Source organism: Rhinatrema bivittatum, chromosome 6 (genome assembly GCF_901001135.1).
Source record: "Rhinatrema bivittatum chromosome 6, aRhiBiv1.1, whole genome shotgun sequence".
Classification (NCBI taxonomy): Eukaryota; Metazoa; Chordata; class Amphibia; order Gymnophiona; family Rhinatrematidae; genus Rhinatrema; species Rhinatrema bivittatum.
The window spans coordinates 12,897,491-12,918,015 of NC_042620.1; the positions used below are offsets into that span (position 1 = coordinate 12,897,491).

At 46.6% G+C, this 20,525-nt stretch overlaps 1 protein-coding gene across 1 annotated transcript in view; it reads right to left on the minus strand.

Moving 5' to 3' along the window:
- Positions 1–20,525, minus strand: part of LOC115093392 (villin-1-like) — a 119,691-nt gene that overhangs the window by 24,570 nt on the left and 74,596 nt on the right. Inside the window, exons 3-5 of the mRNA XM_029605055.1 lie at positions 13,910–13,984; positions 12,055–12,251; positions 9,353–9,461 (exon numbers count right to left, since the gene is read on the minus strand). Of these exons, the coding sequence (XP_029460915.1) occupies positions 9,353–9,461; positions 12,055–12,251; positions 13,910–13,984 (381 nt within the window). The remainder of the gene's footprint in view (positions 1–9,352; positions 9,462–12,054; positions 12,252–13,909; positions 13,985–20,525) is intronic.

Here is a 20,525-nt window from a genome sequence, read left to right on the forward strand (position 1 = left end):
TAAACAGAGTGTCCCCTGCAAATTCTGCTTAAAGTAATTCCAAAACATGTGAAAACAATTCAGTTCAGAGGTTTCGGCCACACAATGGTTTTGATCCTCTTTCCTGGCTTTCTCCATCCATCTCCTCACTCGTCCCATTCCACCTACTCTGAGTTCAGCCGCATGTTGGAGCATTTCCGCCAGGTATACAAACCAGAAAAAAGGCCTTTCCAGCTTGCCTGTCTCTCTTCCATTCTTCTGAAGACTGGTTCTGACTTTGAAGAGATCCACCAGGCCCGCTGCCATGAATGAAGTCCCCACTGTCTGTAATGCAGGAAGTTTAACTCCTGCTCTGACCCAGGAGTTACACGTTAGGCAGTCTCTCTTCTATCATTCCTCCCTGAATCACCTGGGGATTAACATGCACCCGTGCTATTCCTAGGGAATGATTTTTCCGTGCTAAAATCCCTGTTACATGTTGGGCTTATGTTAGTGTAGAAATATCTATGCTAAACCTCGCGCTAGAGACAAGGCAGCTCATTCTGTCGAGCCCAGTGTTAGCACCTGTTCAGTCATCTCCCTCTTTGGTGGTATGTGAAACCCCTCCTCGGGTGAGGAGAGAGCCTGCCACCATTGAAATGAGCTGCTATAGGAAGAGGCAGTACGATATGAGCTGTCAGCCTGGGAAAGTCACAACCAGGCTGCAAAGATTATATCAGACCCCTTACTGTAGAGATAGAAAGAGAAATTTCAGAGTGGTTGTGGAGTTGCATAGGCCTAACCTCCCGAGGCTTCGTGCTAAATTAGGCCTCATGGCTAAGGGGGTACTGGCCCCCTAAGCCAGAGAGTGTGGGTTCAAGCCCCACCAGAGGTAGCAGTTAGAGAGGCCTCGTTTTTCAGCAAGGGATTTAGCTGAAATGGCAGAGGTCTTGCTTTGCAGGTGAGGGACAGTGAGATCAGTGCCTGTATTCTCCTCCAAATGAGGATTTGGGATGATTGTGTGCAATAGTATCAATTAGTGACCTTACAGAAACAAGTGCAAAATTAACCTTCCCCAGAATGAAAGTAAATAGGTCTATTAGAGATCATACATAAATAGAATAGAATAATTTGCTAGTCATCAATTGGAGAAAGTGCTACATTATACCAGGACGGGGAGAGATAGTAAGTGATTTTGGCCAAATGTTTGTTATCTCCAAATAATTAAGTAAATTTCTGGGGGACCTTGATTGGAAGCATCGTATTAGATCTCTGGGGTAATTATTTCTAGTTGCTCTGGTTTACTTTTATACCCTAATCAAAAGAGTCTACAAGGAAGCTATACACATCATAGATTTATAAATACATTTTCTAGTCTGAAAGAATAAGATAAGACACTTCTTATTTCCAAGCAAGAAGAAAGCAAACAAACAGGAGCACATAGAGGAATTCTGAGGGTGGAGCTGGAAGTTGGATTCTTACAGACTATCGAATTTCACATGCAGGACAGTTGAGGAAAAGGTAGGGCCTTTGATCGGTCTTTCTCCTTTCTTTCAATGGGTATCAGAAGCTCCCAACAGCTGAAGAGCTGAAGGATAGCCAGAAAACACGCTTAGCCAAAGCTGGTGCCACCATTACTACTTATACTGCTGTCTAGACAGATATCCTGATCCACAGTAGGAACCACTTCAGAGTGAAAGATATCTGCAGATCAACTTTCACAGGAATTTGGTGGGGGGACTCTGAGAGGAGAATGAGGGCTACATTGATGAAATGCTTATTGAAGCTTCAAAGATGAAGAACTCAAGCAGAGGGAAAGTTGAAACGGGATCACGATATGGCAGCTGGACCCAGATTATTACAAACACTAGATCCTACATCCCAGCTTTGAATTCCTTGAAGCTGAAGAACTTGTATGCAGCCCTTGAAAGAGAGGAGGAGAAACCATCCTAGTATGAAGAAAAACCATGACAACAACTGCACCTTGGAGGCAGAGGGGAGTAGTGATTGATGACTCACTTCTGAGGAGCACAAATACGTTGTCCCAGGAGGTGTGATATCTGCCGAAAGCCAAAATTCAAGATATTATGGAGAGAGTGCTGAAAATCCTCAAGCCTACTGATTACTATCCGATGCTGCTTATCCATGTTGGCACAAATGATACCGCTAGATACCACACAGATCACGTGTTTGGGATCTTGCCAGGTACTTGTGACCTGGATTGGCCACTGTTGAAAACAGAATATTAGACTTGATGGACCCTCGGTGAATGAGTGGCTTCACAGATGATCTCGATGAGACTGTTTTAGCTTTCTGGATCACAGGATGATTATTCAAGGACTGCTGAGCAGAGATGGAGCTCCGTTTGTTGGAGATGGGCGTGTAGCATCTTCCAGAACAGACTGGCAATCCTACTGAGGAAGAATTTAATCTAGGATCATCGGGAATGAGCGAACAAAGCACTAAGGTAATCAAAAGTCCCTAGGTAAGTAAATCATTAAACTTTTGTATAGAAATAGGAAAAAAGGACTCTGTCCATTAATGCTCATAGTATGGAAAATAAAGTCCTGGATATAAAAGCAGTTATGACTTGGATGTAGTAGCTGTCAAGTAGACTTTGTACATAGAAAACCATGACTGGGATATAGTTATACTGGGCTACAATCTATTCAGGAAGGACAGGGTACGAAGGAAGGAGGGGGAGTGGCACTATATATATAAAATATTGATGCAACACAAAGTCCTGAATATAGAGGCAGTTATGGAAGCAGCTCACTTGAATGTAGTGGTTGTCACAGAGATTGGGATATAGTTATACTGGGCTACAGTCTATTCAGGAAGGACCGGGTAGGAAGGAAGGGAGGGGGTGTGGCACTATATATATAAAATATTAAAGCAACACAAAGTCCTGAATATAGAGGCAGTTATGGAAGCAGCTCACGTGAATGTAGTGGTTGTCACAGAGATTGGGATATAGTTATTCTGGGCTACAATCTATTCAGGAAGGACCGGGTAAGAAGGAAGGGAGGGGGTGTGGCACTATATATATATAAAATATTAAAGCAACACAAAGTCCTGAATATAGAGGCAGTTATGGAAGCAGCTCACTTGAATGTAGTGGTTGTCACAGAGATTGGGTTATAGTTATACTGGGCTACAATCTATTCAGGAAGGACCGGGTAGGAAGGAAGGGAGGGGGAGTGGCACTATATATATAAAATATTAAAGCAACAGAATTTCAGAGCTTACAAAGTAAGTAGGAGGCACTGTGGGTTAATCTGGAAAGAGGAAATGCAACATCCATCTATACTGGTATAATATAGAAACCTCCATCACAGATAGAAGAAATGGACAGAGATTTAATGGAGGATTTTCACAAAATTGCTGTGAATGGAGAGGTGCTACTGCTAGGTAATTTCCTCTGACTGAGAGAGAAATCCAGGGATGTTGGCCATACAGTGGTGGAGCTTCTGTCCAATGGATGGTTGGGAGGTAAACTTTGTTCCCCCCAAGAAGGGTATGGACCCAATGGCTGATTGGGAGGTGGAATTTGGTCCCCCCAGGAGGTTGTGTATCCAGCAGTAGTGCAGATAGGCGGGAACACAATGGCTCCTCTTATTATTACTGGCAGTATCCACCAGCCCAGTTATAATTCTACACATGGGTGAGACTTGGGGTACAGTGAGAAAGGAAAAAGGGGGAGGGTAATTAATGGATGAAAGATGGAAACATGATGGCAGAAAAGACCATGTGGCCTTTCTAGTCTGCTCATCCACCCAACTAATTCAGCTCTACAACTCCTACCAATCCTTCAGAGATCCCCTGGGTTTATCCCAGGCTTTCTTGAATCCAGATACTGTTCTTGTCTTTACACCTCCATGGGGAGGCCGTTCCATGCATCCATCACCCTCTCTGTAAAGAAATATTTCCTAAGATCACTCTTGAGTCTTTCATCCTCAGCCCTTGACCTCTCATTCTTGAGCCTCATTTCTGTTGAAAGAAGATCATCTTCTATGCATGGAAACCTTGGAAGTATTTAAATGTCTCTATTATATCTCCTCTCTCGACTTTCCTCTAGGGTATATATGTTTAGATCTTTAAATGTATCCCATATACTTTAGAGCAGTGATTCTCAAATGGTGTGTCGCGGCGCACTAGTGTCTCGCAGGTGTGTCGCGCACCCGCTGTTCTCCCCCCCCCCTTTCACCTCAGCGAGACGAACACTGCTGCCGTTCCTGCCCGGGCTATCAGCACATTCAAGCCCCGAGGGGGAACGGCAGCAGTGTTTTGTGGAAGCCGGCAACAGGAACGTGACCTTTTCTTCTTCCCGCCCCTGTGGCCCGGAAGAGGAAATGATGTTTACTGGGCACACGGGAAGAAGAAAAGGCCATGCATGCTGCTGCTGCTGCTGTAGAAATTGTACCTCAAGGCTCTCCCCGACCCCGCCACACTCAGCAGTTTGCCTGTGCTGCGATCATCATGGCACAGAGCAGTCAGCTGATAATGTGGCTGACTGGATTTCCTGCTGCGTGGCTGTTGGGGAAAGCCATCCATCAGCTGCCTGGACCCGGAGCTGAAGATCGGTGCTGGCTGGTCACTTTGCCATGGGCTGCAGGAGTACAGTGCCGCTGCCTCCCCCGGCCTGGCTCTGACCTCCCCTTCTCTCACCAGTGCAACACCAGCAAGAAAACATAAAAATAATAATAAATTGCAAAAAAATAAAAGGCTGAGGTGGGGAGAAGAAAAAGCACATTCAAGGCTGACTGATCTGTGCCGTGAAAGCACAAGCAAACAGCTGAGTGCTGCCTTCTTACCACTGTGGGACGGGGAGGTCATTCCTGCTGCAGTTTCCAGCCTGTCAGGACTCTGCTTTTAATAGCAGCATACCGGTTACCTTGTGCTATAGCTGCCATGTGTGCTGTGGGTGGGGGTGAGTGAGTGAGACAGAGAGAGTGAGCTAACATGTGTGTAAGTATATGAGAGAATGTGTGTGTGTGTGTGTGTGTGTGTGTAAGAGAGAAAACGTGTGAGAGCAAGATACTACTCAGGAAAGTCATTGGTGTGTGTGAGAGAAAGAGAGATTGGTCAGGGACGTGACTGGTGTATGTTTGTGTGTGTGTGTGTGTGTGTGTGTGTGAGGGAGAGAGAAAGAGACATTGGTCAGGGAGGTGACTGTGTGTGTGAGAGAGAAAGACATTAGTCAGGGAGGTGACTGGTGTGTGTGTTTGAGGGAGAGAAAGATATTGGCCAGGGAGATGACTGGTATGTGAATGTGAGAGAAAGAGAGATTGGTCAGGTAGGTGACTGGTGTGTGAGAGAGAGAAAGTGTGTGTGTGTGTGAGAGAGAGACAAAGAGAGATTGGTCAGGCAGGTGACTGGTGTGTGTGTGTGTGTGTGTGTGTGTGTATGAGAGAGAGATAGACTTGTCATGGGCCCTAAGGAAGAAAAACGTGAGGACAGAGCTTCAGTAGCCATTGCTGCTTCTGGTATGTGCTATTGGCCTACAAGGGAAAGGAGTAGGAGAGTTGCTGGAGAGGGTAAGTAAAGGTGGCTTTTTAAGTTTATCTTTCTTGATTGACTGACATTTTAATTATTAGGTATTATGTGATGTGTCTGCTGTTAGAAATATTTTATTGGTGTTTGGAGAATTTTTAATAATTTTGAAAATGTTTAATGATTGATGTTCCATTTATCAGTTGTTTTGAAACATTTATTATATTCTAGTTTTAGAATTATTTTATATTTCTCGGGGAATGTATAAATAGAAATGTGGAGACAAAAACTGAACTGGAAACAGCAAGAAGCCAAACTCTGTAGGCAGTGCAACAACGCAAAAACAAAAACATTAGCTTTATGGTCACTTATACAGCAAATACAGCAAACTGTATTTGGTCAGGTCCTGTCTGTGTTCTGCGTGTGTGACCCAGCTAAAGGTGTTCTGCAAGTTTGTAGTTTCTTGGTAGGGATCTATAACAGCTTGGCTTGTTCTGTTTTCCTCATTTTATTTATTTATTTAACACTTTTCTATACCGACCTTCATGGTAGAGACCATATCAGATCGGTTCACATCGAATAGGAGGTGTATTGGTGTTTAGGGCCTGGTGTAATTTTTGCAGTGCTGCCTTTTCATAGGTAGGGTTGTTACTGTTTGAGTTCCATAATGCAGGTATAACTTTGTGCGCAATACTTTGTGTACATTATTGCAGATCCTGGGAGTCTGTTAGGTGTTATATTTTTGTTTTGCACTGCATGCAGAGTGGCCTTTTTGTTTTTCCATTCCAGTTTCTGTTTCCATATTTGTAATTTGTGGTCTTTCTGTACTTGGTGAAGGTCGATTCTATGTGTGTGACCGAGGTGAGGTATTTTACTAGCATGTAGGCATTTGTATCAGTCTTATTTGTTGTGTTTTCTCAACAGAACATGCATTGGTGGTAAATTACTGTTTTTTCACAAGGAGGGCTATTGCACCTGGTAGGAGAGAGTGTTCATGTTGCTGTTATTGAGATGTCACCAGAAATATCTCTTTTGTATGGTAAATTGAACGGGGAATGGCCTAGTTCTGTCCTGTAGCCATTGTTGGGGGTGAGGCTGGATCCTGTAGATACAGAGTGCATGTTTACATTTAGCCCCGTGACGATCATGTGTTCAGTGTGTCACGCATGTGAGAACCATCTGTCAGGTGTGTCCCGACAGAAAAAAGGTTGAGAACCATTGCTGTAGAGCAAAGACCGCTAATCATTTAATAGCCATACTTTGGACTGACTCCAACTGGTTTATTTACTTTTGATATTGTAAGGAAATGTATAGTTGTGTAATGTAATGAAACTTGTCCATACTTGTAAATAGCTTCTGTCCAATAGATAGTTGGGAGGTAAACTTTGCCCCACCCCCAAGGAAGGTGTGGACCCAAAGCAAACTTTCTCAGTAGCAGGCCCCTCCCTCTGGAACATTTCTCAGTAGCAGGCCCCTCCCTCTGGAACATTTCTCAGTAGCAGGCCCCTCCCTCTGGAACTTTTCTCACTAGCAGGCCCCTCCCTCTGGAACTCAATTCCGGTCACACTCAGGCTTTTGACAAATCCAAAGGAGTTTAAGAAAAAATGTAAAAGCCATCTTTGCTCTGTCGCTTTCGGCAAGCTCCATGAAGACTGACTCTTCTCTTTTCTTTCTTCTCAGCTCCTGTAGTTTTTAGTTCTATGATTTTCTGTAATGACTTGTTTTTACAACCTTTCTTTATTTACCTGTATGTTTTAAGGTTTTATTTACGTATGTCTACTTTTTGTAAACCGCCTAGACCTATACACTGAACAAGCGGTATTTAAAAGATTTTAAATCAAATAAACAAATAAATAAATACTGCTGGCCCAGTTTACAGGGTTTTCTTGGGGTGAAGGGAGGGAAATCTCGCCTATGAACACCTCCCGCCAGGTGGAGTCAGCAGGTGCCAAGCACACACAGACTGATGGAGCTCACCCAGGGGTAAAGATGGGGACTCCGGGCAGGGTGGTCCTGGACCCAGAAAAGCCCCCGCAAGGTGACGTAGGATTATGTTAGGGTTGGAGCCAGAGCTAGAGTTAGGGTTACGGTTAGGGAAGAGTTCTGTTTACAGTTAAAGTCGTCTCGATCTTCAGGACAGAAAGTCCCTTTTATTTGACCAGAGAAGTTGCCAAGCTTTCATTCAAAAAGTAGGACAATTCTCCTGCCCTTCCTTCCTTCCCCAACACTAATTCTCCTCCTTCAGAATTTAAACCTCACGGTGTCCTTGATCTGGGAGGGGCAGTGCATGAGGACACAGCCCAAATGGGCGAGATTCAGATTCAGGAAACTCTCGTTGCCAAAGTAATACATAAACGGCTCAATCCTGTAAGGCCGCGGTAAAAACAGTGCGACAGTGTCAGGCGCACCCTTCCTCCCCGCACGCACAGTACTCCTGACCTAGCGCCTGATTCTCTCCTCTAATCGCATGCAAATGCATGCTGCGGCTGTGAAGCGTTAGGCCCGCGCAACCCATTTTACTGTATAGGCGCTGTAACAGCGCCTATACAGTAACCTGGGTGCGCTGGTGCCTGTCATTTGAAATGACAGGCACCAGGAAGTGTAAAAAAGTGTAAAAAACAAAAAACCTGTCTGTTATATAAAAAAATAAAACAATTTTAAATACCTGTCGGAGGGCCGTGGGTCCCGGTGGGCGGCGGGCAGCCATCAGCGGCATCCGGTAGTCCCTTCTCCCTTCCTCCCTCCCTCCCCTGCCTGGATGAGCGCCAAAATCGCACGGGCGGGTCGGCAGCGGGGGGGGGGGGGGGGGGGGGCGGCAGCAGGATGGCAGCGGCAGCAGGATCCAGGGGCGGCAGCGAGATCCGGGGAGCGAGTAGCGGCAGCATGTTCGATCGGGCAGGTAGGTGGGAAAAAAAGATGGCCGCCTGCACGGGGGAAAGCTGCAATTGGCCGCTGAACACGTGACGTCACTCCCCGTGACGCCAAACGTCGTGACGTCACGTCTTCAGCGGCCAATTGCACGCTTTTCCCGTGCAGGCGGCCATCTTTATTTTGCCACCTACCTGCCTGCCCGATCGAACATGCTGCCGCTACTCGCTCCCCGGATCTCGCTGCCGCCCCTGGATCCTGCTGCCGCTGCCCCCCCGGACCCCGCTGCCGCCTACCCGCCGCTCCGGATCCTGCTGCCGCCCCCCCCGCTGCCGACCCGCCCGTGCGATTTTGGTGCTCATCCAGGCAGGGGAGGGAGGGAGGAAGGGAGAAGGGACTACCGGATGCCGCTGATGGCCGCCCGCCGCCCACCGGCCGCCTGGACCCACGGCCCTCCGACAGGTATTTAAAATTGTTTTATTTTTTTATATAACACACAGGTTTTTTGTTTTTTACACTTTTTACACTTTTTACACTTACCATAGCAGGCTTGAGCCTTGCTACTTTTTCGTTTGGTTTTTTTTTTGCTTCGGGAGGAGGGGACCGGACGGGGCTGCAGGAGACCGGACGGGACCAGGGCGGGTAAGCAATGTTTTTACCCTACACTACACTACACTAACTCCTACTAGGGGGAGGCGGTAAACTAGCAGGTTAAGGCCGCGGCAGAACAGCGGGTTACGGAGGAGATAATATCAGCGCCCGTTACAGTATCGCAGGGGAATAGCTAATTCCTTCATTATACAGCTTTTTCGTTCATTTACATGCTGGGTGCGGAAAGGGTTTAGGAAAGGGTTTAGGAAGCGCTAAGGACTCGTGAAACTGGAGACTGTATGGCTGGATGGCCTTACTCGTCTGTATTGTGCGCTCCCAGCACGTTACAGACCGGGAATCTTTAACTCAACGTTACTGTATCGACCTGAAAGTGGTTAAAAAGGAAATGATGCTCATTATAATAAAATAAAACATCGCCCACCTCACCAGCCACCACGTTCTTCTTCCCCTTGACATGCAGTAGGCGTTGCACATTGTACGTATTGGTTTCCACGTGCTTCATCCCAGATGCCACTCCTCCCTGCTTGTAACTGCAAGACACAATCCACAGGGGGCACTAGAGACATCCACGGAGAGTCACAAGCAGAACATTCCACCTAGGACCTAGTGACCCTTACACCCAAACGCCCCACAATGCACCAGGCTGCTTTTTCTCCACCACCTGAAGTATTTTAGAAAGAAATCAGGAGAAAGCAGTGCACAACAGAGAGTGCAGTCCTGCTGAACACTATCCAAGGTTAATGTCACCTACCTTATAGGAGGTTCCCAAAGAACAGACAGACAGACAGGCAGGCAAGTCAGGTGCAGGTCTGGGCATTAGGGATGTGAATCGTGTGCCAGATCGTCTTAATGATCGAAATCGTCTGGCAGGAGAAGAAAATCGTGTTTGGCACGATTTTTTAGCTAAACAATCGGTTTTTCCAATTAGTGCGCACTAACAGGAGTTAGTGCGCACTAGAGTTAGTGCGCACTAACCATTGTTAGTGCACACTAACAGAAAATGATACAATTTGACACTTTTCAGGTCAGTTAAGGTCAGTTTAGGAATGAATATATATTCCTATTGGCTGCCCTCTTATTTATTCATGTTACCAAGGTTCCCACTGACAATATATGGGGGATGGGAAATGGAAACAGTTGGTAGCTTGACAAAAAAAGTAATGTGATCAGTCAATGTGACTAGAACTTGTGCCCTGCCCTATCCCTGATACCGGGAGTGTTGTGATCTTCCTGCATGCAGTGCCATATCCCTGATACTGGGAGTGTTGTGATCTTTCTGCATGCAGTGCCCTATCCCTGATACCAGGGGTGTTGTGATCTTCCTACATGCAGTGCCCTATCCCTAATACCAGGAGTGTTGTGATCTTCCTGCACACAGTGCCCTATGCCTGATACTGGGAGTGTTGTGATCTTCCTGCACACAGTGCCCTATCCCTGATACCGGGAGTGTTGTGATCTTCCTGCACTCAGTGCCATATCCCTGATACCAGGAGTGTTGTGATCTTCCTGCATGCAGTGCCCTATCCCTGATACCAGGGGTGTTGTGATCTTCCTGCATACAGTGCCCTATCCCTAATACCGGGAGTGTTGTGATCTTCCTGCACATAGTGCCCTATCCCTGATACCGGGAGTGTTGTGATCTTCCTGCACTCAGTGCCATATCCCTGATACTGGGAGTGTTGTGATCTTCCTGCACACAGTGCCCTATCCCTGATACCAGGGGTGTTGTGATCTTCCTGCACACAGTGCCCTAACCCTGATACCAGGAGTGTTGTGATCTTCCTGCACGCAGAGCCCTATCCCTAATACCAGGAGTGTTGTGATCTTCCTGCACACAGTGCCCTAACCCTGATACCAGGAGTGTTGTGATCTTCCTGCACGCAGAGCCCTATCCCTGCTCAGTGCAGGAAGATCACAACACACCCGGTATCAGGGATAGGGCACTGCGTGCAGGAAGATCACAACACTCCCGGTATCAGGGTTAGGGCACTGTGTGCAGGAAGATCACAACACTCCCGGTATTAGGGTTAGGGCACTGTGTTCAGGAAGATCACAACACTCCCGGTATCAGGGATAGGGCACTGTGTGCAGGAAGATCACAACACTCCCAGTATCACTCCCAGTCACTGCAGCCACGGTCCTCGGTGGGAGATCACGCCGCCAGGGCTCCCTCTGGAACCCTGAAATTTTGAACCCTAAATCCAGCCACTAGTGGTCACCATTGCATGACCGCTGGCCTCCCCCCCCCCCCCCCCCCCCCCGCTCCTGGGGCTGTGAACGCTGCCTCTGCTGCACCCTCCTCCACCCTCTCCCCCCGCTCCTGGGGCTGTGACGCTGCCTCTGCTGCACCCTCCTCCACCCTCTCCCCCCGCTCCCTGGGCTGTGAACGCTGCCTCTGCTGCACCCTCCTCCACCCTCTCCCCCGCTCCTGGGGCTGTGAACGCTGCCTCTGCTGCACCCTCCTCCACCCTCTCCCCCCGCTCCTGGGGCTGTGAACGCTGTCTCTGCTGCACCCCTCCTCCACCCTCTCCCCCCGCTCCTGGGGCTGTGAACGCTGCCTCTGCTGCACCCTCCTCCACCTTCTCCCCCCGCTCCTGGGGCTGTGAACGCTGCCTCTGCTGCACCCTCCTCCACCCTCTCCCCCCGCTCCTGGGGCTGTGACGCTGCCTCTGCTGCACCCTCCTCCACCCTCTCCCCCCGCTCCTGGGCTGTGAACGCTGCCTCTGCTGCACCCTCCTCCACCCTCTCCCCCCGCTCCTGGGCTGTGAACGCAGCCTCTGCTGCACCCTCCTCCACCCTCTCCCCCCGCTCCTGGGGCTGTGAACGCTGCCTCTGCTGCACCCTCTCCCCCCGCTCCTGGGGATGTGAACGCTGCCTCTGCTGCACCCTCAGCTTTTGCTGGTCCGGACAGTGGAAGGCCCAGGAATCCAGTTTCCCTGCAGGGCAGTGCACAACATTGCGGGATGCACGTTTTATATCTAGAATAAGGAGCTGCAGGATCGCATCTTGCTCGGGTGCCGGGGACACATCTGATAGGATCTAATCTAGGTCAGCGATGGGAATAGCAAGTGTGGGTCAGTCTAGCCATCTGATTGCTTGGATCCCCACTCCCCGAATACTTACATGAGGCCGTGCTTGAAGTAACCCTTGAAGATTTCGCTCTCGTAGCCCTGGGCCTCCCGGTGCTGCACGGCCACCCCTCCCAGGTGCTCGTCCATCTGCATGGTAAAGATGGCGGCGGCCCCCTGCTCGTCCTGGCTCGATTCCTTCCCGATCCAGTAGTGAAGGTCATAGGTGAAGCCGCCTGAGGTTTTGTGGGTCTGAAATTGAAGGAAGGAAACCCAAAAGCCCTAAAATTCTGGACGATGACTTCCCCGGGAGAATCTGAGCTCCTCCCCCATCCAACGGTCCTCCCGGCGCCTCTAAAGCTGCTGCCGCTGCCACCCCCACGGCAGAGAAAGTGCCGCCTCCCTCTGTCAGAAGGTCCTCTCTGATCCAGGACCAGATATTATTGGGCCCTTCAGGGAGTGGGGGGACATGATTCTCTCTTATTGGGGTTTTCTGTCTCTCTTAGACTGTCTGATGCTTGCCTCACCCCTTGTGAAGGGAGAATAAAACTTGCTGTCTGACGGGCAGCTCTTCTGTAGGAACCCAATAGCCGTCACAGAAAAGGAATTACTTCAGCAGCTGTTGCATAAGCATTGCACAACGCACAATTAAACTCTGGAATTTGTTGCCAGAGGTTGTGGTTAGTGCAGTTAGTGCAGCTGGGTTTAAAAAAGGATTGGATAAGTTCTTGGAGGAGAAGTCCATTACCTGCTATTAAGGTCACTTAGAGAATAGCCACTGCCATTAGCAATGGTTACATGGAATAGACTTAGTTTTTGGGTACTTGCCAGGTTCTTATGGCCTGGCTTGGCCACTGTTGGAAACAGGATGCTGGGCTTGATGGACCCTTGGTCTGACCCAGTATGGCATGTTCTTATGTTCTCATGGCTCTCTTTCTTTTCTGTGTGGAGCTTTAACCACCGCTGTCGAATCGGGATGCGAAGGCCCATCAAATGTGAGCGATGTCACAGGGTCCTTGGGCAAGCAATGAAAAGGCGCGAGCTATACATGACTAAGTGTAAGGAAATACAAGCCACTGGCCAGTGACTTCACAGAGGCGCTCTCTCCCAATACAGCTACTTAACGTCTTTCTAAATCACGTGCTACTCATGTTGTAAATACCATGAAGGCAGGGAATGGCTTCCATCAGCAGCTCACGGAGGGAGGCGTCCGGTGAGAGCACCAGCCCAGTCCCTTGCGGGAGAGCCCGGCTTGACTCCCCCATCCCTGCAGCCATGTACGGCCGCAGTTGCAACGATTGAACGATTACGACCACCAGAAAGGAGGGAGATTTCAGACTAGCACTCTCAAGAGGGAGACCTGCCAGAGCTCTAACGGGAGCTGGGAAGGGCCTCAGCAGGGCTCAGCGAGGGGGAAGGTGAAGAAAAATTAAAGGAAGCAGAGAATGATGGTCAGCAGCCACTGCCCCAGCGGTTCCTGGCCTGGCTATTGGATCTCTACTTAGTCTCGACCGGGCTTCGCTGAGAGAGACGGCAGGATGCAGATTCCTTTGGAGTGATTTTGGAGCAGCTTACCCTGCCCCGAGTAGCTGGGGGAGCCACTCTGCTCCCTGACCACGAATCAGAAACTGAAGCTGGCTGCCTTACCTGGCAGAGCAACAGAGGGATATTCTCTTCCAACTGGAGAGAGCTTGTCGAGTCTATCTACGGCACAGGAGCTTCTGAAGGTGGGCACTCTCCTGCCATGGTGACCTGTAGTCCCCGGAGGGTGGGTTCCCTACCACTTCTCTGCACACTACATTTTGCGAGCGTTTCCTCCCAGTATAACGAGGAATAGAAGTGCTACTCTTGGCGCTCTAAGGATGCTGAACTGCTGTGGAACGCGCCGTTTTGTCTAGCATGGATCGTACCATTAACAGGACATAGCAGTCTCCCTCGAAGAAATTACCGTATGACTTCTCGGGCACAGGAACCATTTCCATGCTCTGAAAAACACCAGCAATAAATTGCTTTCAGTTCTAGGTGGGTTATTTTGGGTTTTTTTTAATTTGCACAAGAAAAAATTGAACTGGACATTAGCAGCTTATACTTCTCTTCAGCTGGAAGTCTTCGGCCTCAATGTGATTACATTGAATTAGAGACTGAACTCCTTGCTATAGTCTACAAAAAAAATAAAGCAAGCACCTGGGAAACAGCAAGCTTAGAATAAAAATCAAGTTACTTGCTGTAATATCCCCCGCTGGAAGTCCGGTTTGTCTTTCAGAGAGGCATTGTATACATTTATGTGATCACGTCTGATTCTGAACCAGCCTGGGCAAAATGCAGCTAGACATAAAATATATGCAACGAAGGAGAGAAAAAATAGAAGCAAAATCGAGGCTAAGAGAATATCAACCCAGTTCTCAGGAAAGACAAAGGAAAGGAAGTTATGATCAAAAAAGAATAAAGTCAACCAAAGATAAAGGGAAAAACAAAATCAGAACAAATCAAAGCCAAGACCAAACCAAACTGAGCTCGAAAGTCAAGCAACAGCCAACAAAAGCAAAGCAAAGTTAAAAAAGCATCAAACCAAAATCAAACCAAGGTTCCAAAGGAACCGCAGACCATACGTAGCATGGAATCTCCCCAACATCCTCCGAAGCAAACACCGAAGCAAAGAATTCATTTAGTCTTTCCACAATGGCCTTATCTTCCCTAAGAGCCCCTTTAACCCCCTCGGTCATCTAACGGTCCAGCTGACTCCTTTCCAAGCTTGCTGCTTCCAATGAAAGCTTCTTTTCAAATTCTCTTTTTATTTATTTAAAATTGTTTATTCTGCCCATAACAGAAAACTGTGCTGTTTTATCAATGTTTTGTTAGTGCTAATGCTTTTTCCTACTTTCTTCATTTGGATCCTCTTTTTTTCACTTTTGAAAGAAGTTCTTTTGAGTATAATCAAATCTTGATCCCCATGTTGCGACCCCAGTCGCTTACGCAGCGACCAGGGCCCTTACCTTCCCCGCGGGTCTCCTTCCTGCGCCGCGAGCCGCGCGATTCTGGGCCGGCCTGGCCGCATGGCAGCGGCGTCCTCCTCGTGGGGACGCCGGCAAAGCCCGAGGATAGCTCCGCCCCCTGCAGGGGAACGCGCGCGCGCGAGGGCTGTCCTTTTGAGCTCCCAGCACCCGGATGTGCCGATCCGCCCTCCTTCTGACGTCAGCCCCGGAGGGGGATTTAAACCCGCAGCTTTCTTCTTTGCTTTGCCTTGCAACGTGGTCACTCCTTGGAGAGAGTTAGTTGCTGCAATCCTGCGTTTCTTGATCCTGGTTTGTCTCACGATTCTGCCTGCCTGCTGCCTGTCTTGATCCTGGTTTGTCTCACGATTCTGCCTGCCTGCTGCCTGTCTTGATCCTGGTTTGTCTCACGTTTCTGCCTGCCTGCTGCCTGTCTTGATCCTGGTTTTGCTTCACGTCTCTGCCTGCTCGCTGCCTGCCCCGACTCTGGTTCGCTTCTCGGATCCACTGCTTGCTGCATACCCAGACTCCGGTACGCCTCCTCGTTCCTGTCCTCAGCTACCAGTCCAGACTTCTGTCCGCCCTCGGTTTCCCTTCACGCCTGTGACTCTCCTAAGTCCCAGCGGTCCGGGTCCCTACGGGCTCCTCCTGGGGGGACCTCGGACTTCCAGGGCGAAGCCACCTAAGTCCTAGCGACCCGGGCCCTAACAGCTCCTCTGGTGGGGTCACGGGTTTCCAGGTGAAGATCCATCCCTCACTGAGTGTGTCTGCCTTCCGACCGTCCCATCTTGCCGGTCGGCCCAAGGATCCACACCCGGAGCACAACACCCCATTACAGAATCGATTACAAAAACACTCAAGCACTGGGAAACTTGCCTCCGAGAGATCACCCTCCTCCTCTCTAACCTAAGCCTAATACTCAATTCAGCTAAGACTGAACTCCTCCTCATTTCCCCAGATGACAACAATACTCCTCAAAAGTCACTCACCAATACCTTCGTCACCCAAGCAAGAGACCTGGGAGTATTAATTAACAACCGTCTGAATTTAAAAACATTCATCAACCACACAACCAAAGACTGCTTCTATAAACTGCAGGTACTAAAAAGAATCAAACCACTTCTTCACCTTCAAGACTTCAGAACCGTCCTCCAAGCCGTAATATTCTCCAAGATAGACTACTGCAACTCCATTTTGCTAGGTCTCCCCACCTCTTCAATCAAATCTCTTCAGATGCTTCAAAACGCGGCAGCCAGAATCCTGACAAACTCCGGCAGAAGAGACCACATCTCTCCCATTCTAAAAAATCTACATTGGCTACCAATAAGTTTCAGAATTCTACACAAATCCCTCACCATCATCCACAAAACCGTCTATAACCAAACCCCTCTCAACCTTCAATTCCCACTCAAACTACACACCTCATCTCGACCTATCAGAGAAGCCTATAGAGGTTCCCTGCACGGCGCCTCCCCAACCAAATCCACACACCATCTAACATCTAGAGAACGGGCTTTCTCCACTGCAGGACCAACCATATGGAATGCTATTCCCCCGATCCATAGACATTTAGAAAAAGGCTTAAGACTTGGTTATTTAAACAAGCCTTTCCCGAAACTCATTGATTCACCACAGCAACCATTACTATACATTCAACACAATGTAAATAATTACTCTACTTACGTTGAGTTACTTATTCTTTGTCTTTCCTTCCCCAGTTCCAGCACCCCTGTTTTATTGTAACTTCTGCTTCTCTTCGCTATGTGAATATTTAAGGTTCATTATACCCCTGTTCCATGTAAACCGGCATGATATGATTGTATCATGAATGCCGGTATAGAAAAGCACCAAATAAATAAATAAATAAATATAAAGCCTCCTCCAACTCACGTTTTAACCTTACCAGCAGTTGTTTGGCTTTCCTTATGTTTTTTAATGCATGGAATGCATTTGGTCTGGGCTTCCAAGAAAAGACAGCTATGATTATGTTCTAGATCAGTTTATGCTGAAACCAGAATAAAATCTAATCAAGCTCAGCAATGAGACAATTTATTATCTAGTTTGTGGATCACTTGTTCCAGAACACAAAACAAGCTACTAAAATCAGATAATTGCCTGCGAGAGAGAAGAAGCCACTAAAACAAGCAGCAGAAAGGCATGGCAGATCATGCTAACTGGCTTGGCAGTGTTTGACTGGCTGCTGTAGATCCTATAACTGTAAAATCACACCATAAAGACACTAATTACCAAAATCTAGAATGTAGCAGTTTTAACATATATATATTCAAATATCTTCATTTTTTAGTATTACAATTTTATTACAAATATAATTTATTTTATTTATTTATTTAAGTTTTTTTATATACCAACATTCAAGACAATAGTCCCATCATGCTGGTTCACATGAAACAGGAGTGCAAAATAAACTTAAACTTGAACAAATGGTGCGGAAAAAGCAGTTACATTTAACAAGGAAAAATAGAACTTGGAGTAAGAAGGAAAAGGAAGACCAGATAATTACATATAATTACATTGTAAGAGGTAACTAATAATGATGTTGCTGGTGAAGTGTATTGATTGTTAGGAGTTAGATAGTATTGGAGTTAGGAAAGGCCTGCAAGAACAGCCAGGTCTTGAGTCTTTTCTTGAAGGTTGAGAGGCTGGGTTCCATTCTAAGGTCTGGGGGGATGGAGTTCCATAGGGTTGGACCGGCTGTGGAGAAGGCCCGATTTCTTAGTGTAATGTGTCTAGTAGTTTTGGCTGGGGGTACTTGAAGTGATCCTTTGTAAGCATCTCTTGTCGGTCTTGTTGAGGTGTGTAGTCGGAGGGGGAAAAGAAGGTCAATTGGGGCAAGTTGATGGATGTTTTTGTATATGGTGAGGATGGCCTTGTAGATTATTCTGAAGTGGATGGGTAGCCAGTGGAGGCCCATTAGGATGGGGGTTATATGGTCTCTTCTCCTAGTGTTAGTGAGTATACGGGCAGAGGCATTTTGAACCATTTGCAGTGGTTTGGTGTATGATGAGGGGAGACCAAGCAAGATGGTGTTACAATAGTCCAGCTTTGCGAAGATGATTGATTGTAGAATCGTCCTAAAGTCATGGGTGTGGAACAGAGGTCTTATTCTTTTCAGCACTTGGAGTTTATAAAAGCAGTCTCTGGTGGTTTTGTTGATGTTAGCTTTCAGGTTCAGGCAATTGTCAATTAGAACTCCTAGGTCTCTCACTTGTGTAGTTTTTGGTATGGCTGTATGAGTGGGGGTGAAGGAGCTGTTCTCTGGTGTGATGAGTAGTAGTTCCGTTTTGGATGAATTAAGTACCAGGTTGAGGCTTGTGAGAAGTTGTTTGATATTTTGGAGGCATGTTTCCCAGTGAGACAGTGTTTTTGCGAGTGACTTCTTGATGGGGATCAGGACCTGGATATCATCAGCGTAGAGGAAGTGTTTGAGATTGAGGTCAGTGAGAAGTTGGCATAAGGGTAACAGGTATATGTTAAATAAGGTAGGAGATAGGGATGAGCCCTGAGGGACTCCTACTGATGCGGGGTAAAGTGAGGATTCTTTGTTATGAATCTTAACCTTGTATCCTCTGTTGCTGAGGAAGGTTCTGAACCACGAGAGGGCAGTGCCTGAGATACCTATGGTTATTAGTTGGTTGATGAGAAGGGAGTGATTGACGGTGTCAAATGCTGACGAAAGGTCCAGTAGAATCAAAAGGAAGGCTTGTCCTTTGTCGAGGCCTAGGATGATGTGGTCTGTCATGGAGATGAGGAGGGCTTCCGTACTTAGTGTTTTGCGGAATCCGTATTGTGATGGGAATAGGAGGTTGTTGTCTTCAATGTAGTTTGAGAGTCGTGTGTTTACCAATTTTTCCATAATCTTAGCTATGAAGGGGAGGTTAGCGATCGGTCTAAAGTTGTTGGGATCGTTGGGGTCGAGATTTGGTTTTTTGAGGAGGGGTTTGAGTGAGGCTAGTTTGAGGTTGTCAGGTAGAATCCTTGTGTGATGGAGCAATTTATGATGTCTGCCAGGATTTTGGAGATAGAATCTGGAATTGATAATAGTAGTTTAGCTGGAATGTGATCCGAAGGGTGAGAGGACGGTTTCATTTTCCTTAGAATTCCTTGGATCTCAATGGATGAAGTTGAATCAAGTTCTTCTAATCGAGTTTTGTTGATTGCGGATTGCGGATTGGTTATTGGTACAGTGGCGTTAATAGGGAGCTGAGGTAGAAGACTGCTGATTTTGTTGCTGAAGAATAGTGCTAATTCTTCAGCTTTTGATTGAGCTTGGTCATGTGCAATCTCTGTCTGGTTTATTTGTGTGAGGTTGGCTACATAGCTGAAGAGGGCTTTGGCATCGAAGACAAGGTCTTCGATACAAATATAATCTTCATACAAAAATACATACAAGACTTTATTATCACCAATTTAAATTTTTATATTATTTTTAAACAATTTTTTAAAAAGAGAGCATAAGGACACCTATATCCCACACCAATATCCCTAATAAGTAACAATAAATACCCCCATACCATAAAATTCAATGACATACATTCATCCATCCACATTCATTCTATTATTATAACGCATTAATTAAAACCCCATCCCAACATATCTTATTGCACCATAGCCCAACTCTGTCAATATATCTTGTTCCTTGATTCAGAACACGGGTATTCCAGAGGCTCTCAGCTCGGATCCACGATCTTCACATACTCAACATTTTAATCATTTAATAACCGTGCGAACGGTTATTGGTATAGAAGAGACTTTAAATAAATAAATAAATAAATAGTCGTTCATCTTTCACTTCTTAATGATTTATGATTCCACCTCCCCAACAAGGAACCTCGTTTCGCCAATCAGGCTTCTTCAGGGGGTGTCTTTTGTAATATCCTCTGGGATGCACTTGCATGCTCAACCCCTGAAGAAGCCTGATTGGCGAAACGAGGTTCCTTGTTGGGGAGGTGGAATCATAAATCATTAAGAAGTGAAAGATGAACGACTATTTATTTATTTATTTATTTATTTAAAGTCTCTTCTATACCGATAACCGTTTGCACGGTTATTAAATGATTAAAATGTTGAGTATGTGAAGATCGTGGATCCGAGCTGAGAGCCTCTGGAATACCCGTGTTCTGAATCAAGGAACAAGATATATTGACAGAGTTGGGCTATGGTGCAATAAGATATGATGGGATGGGGTTTCAATGAATGCGTTATAATAATAGAATGAATGTGGATGGATGAATGTATGTCATTGAATTTTATGGTATGGGGGTATTTATTGTTACTTATTAGGGATATTGGTGTGGGATATAGGTGTCCTTATGCTCTTTTTCTAAAAAATTGTTTAAAAATAATATAAAAATTTAAATTGGTGATAATAAAGTCTTGTATGAATTTTTGTATGAAGATTATATTTGTAATAAAATTGTAATACTAAAAAATGAAGATATTTGAATATATATATGTTAAAATTGCTACATTCTAAATTTTGGTAGTTAGTGTCCTTATGGTGTGATATTACAGTTAT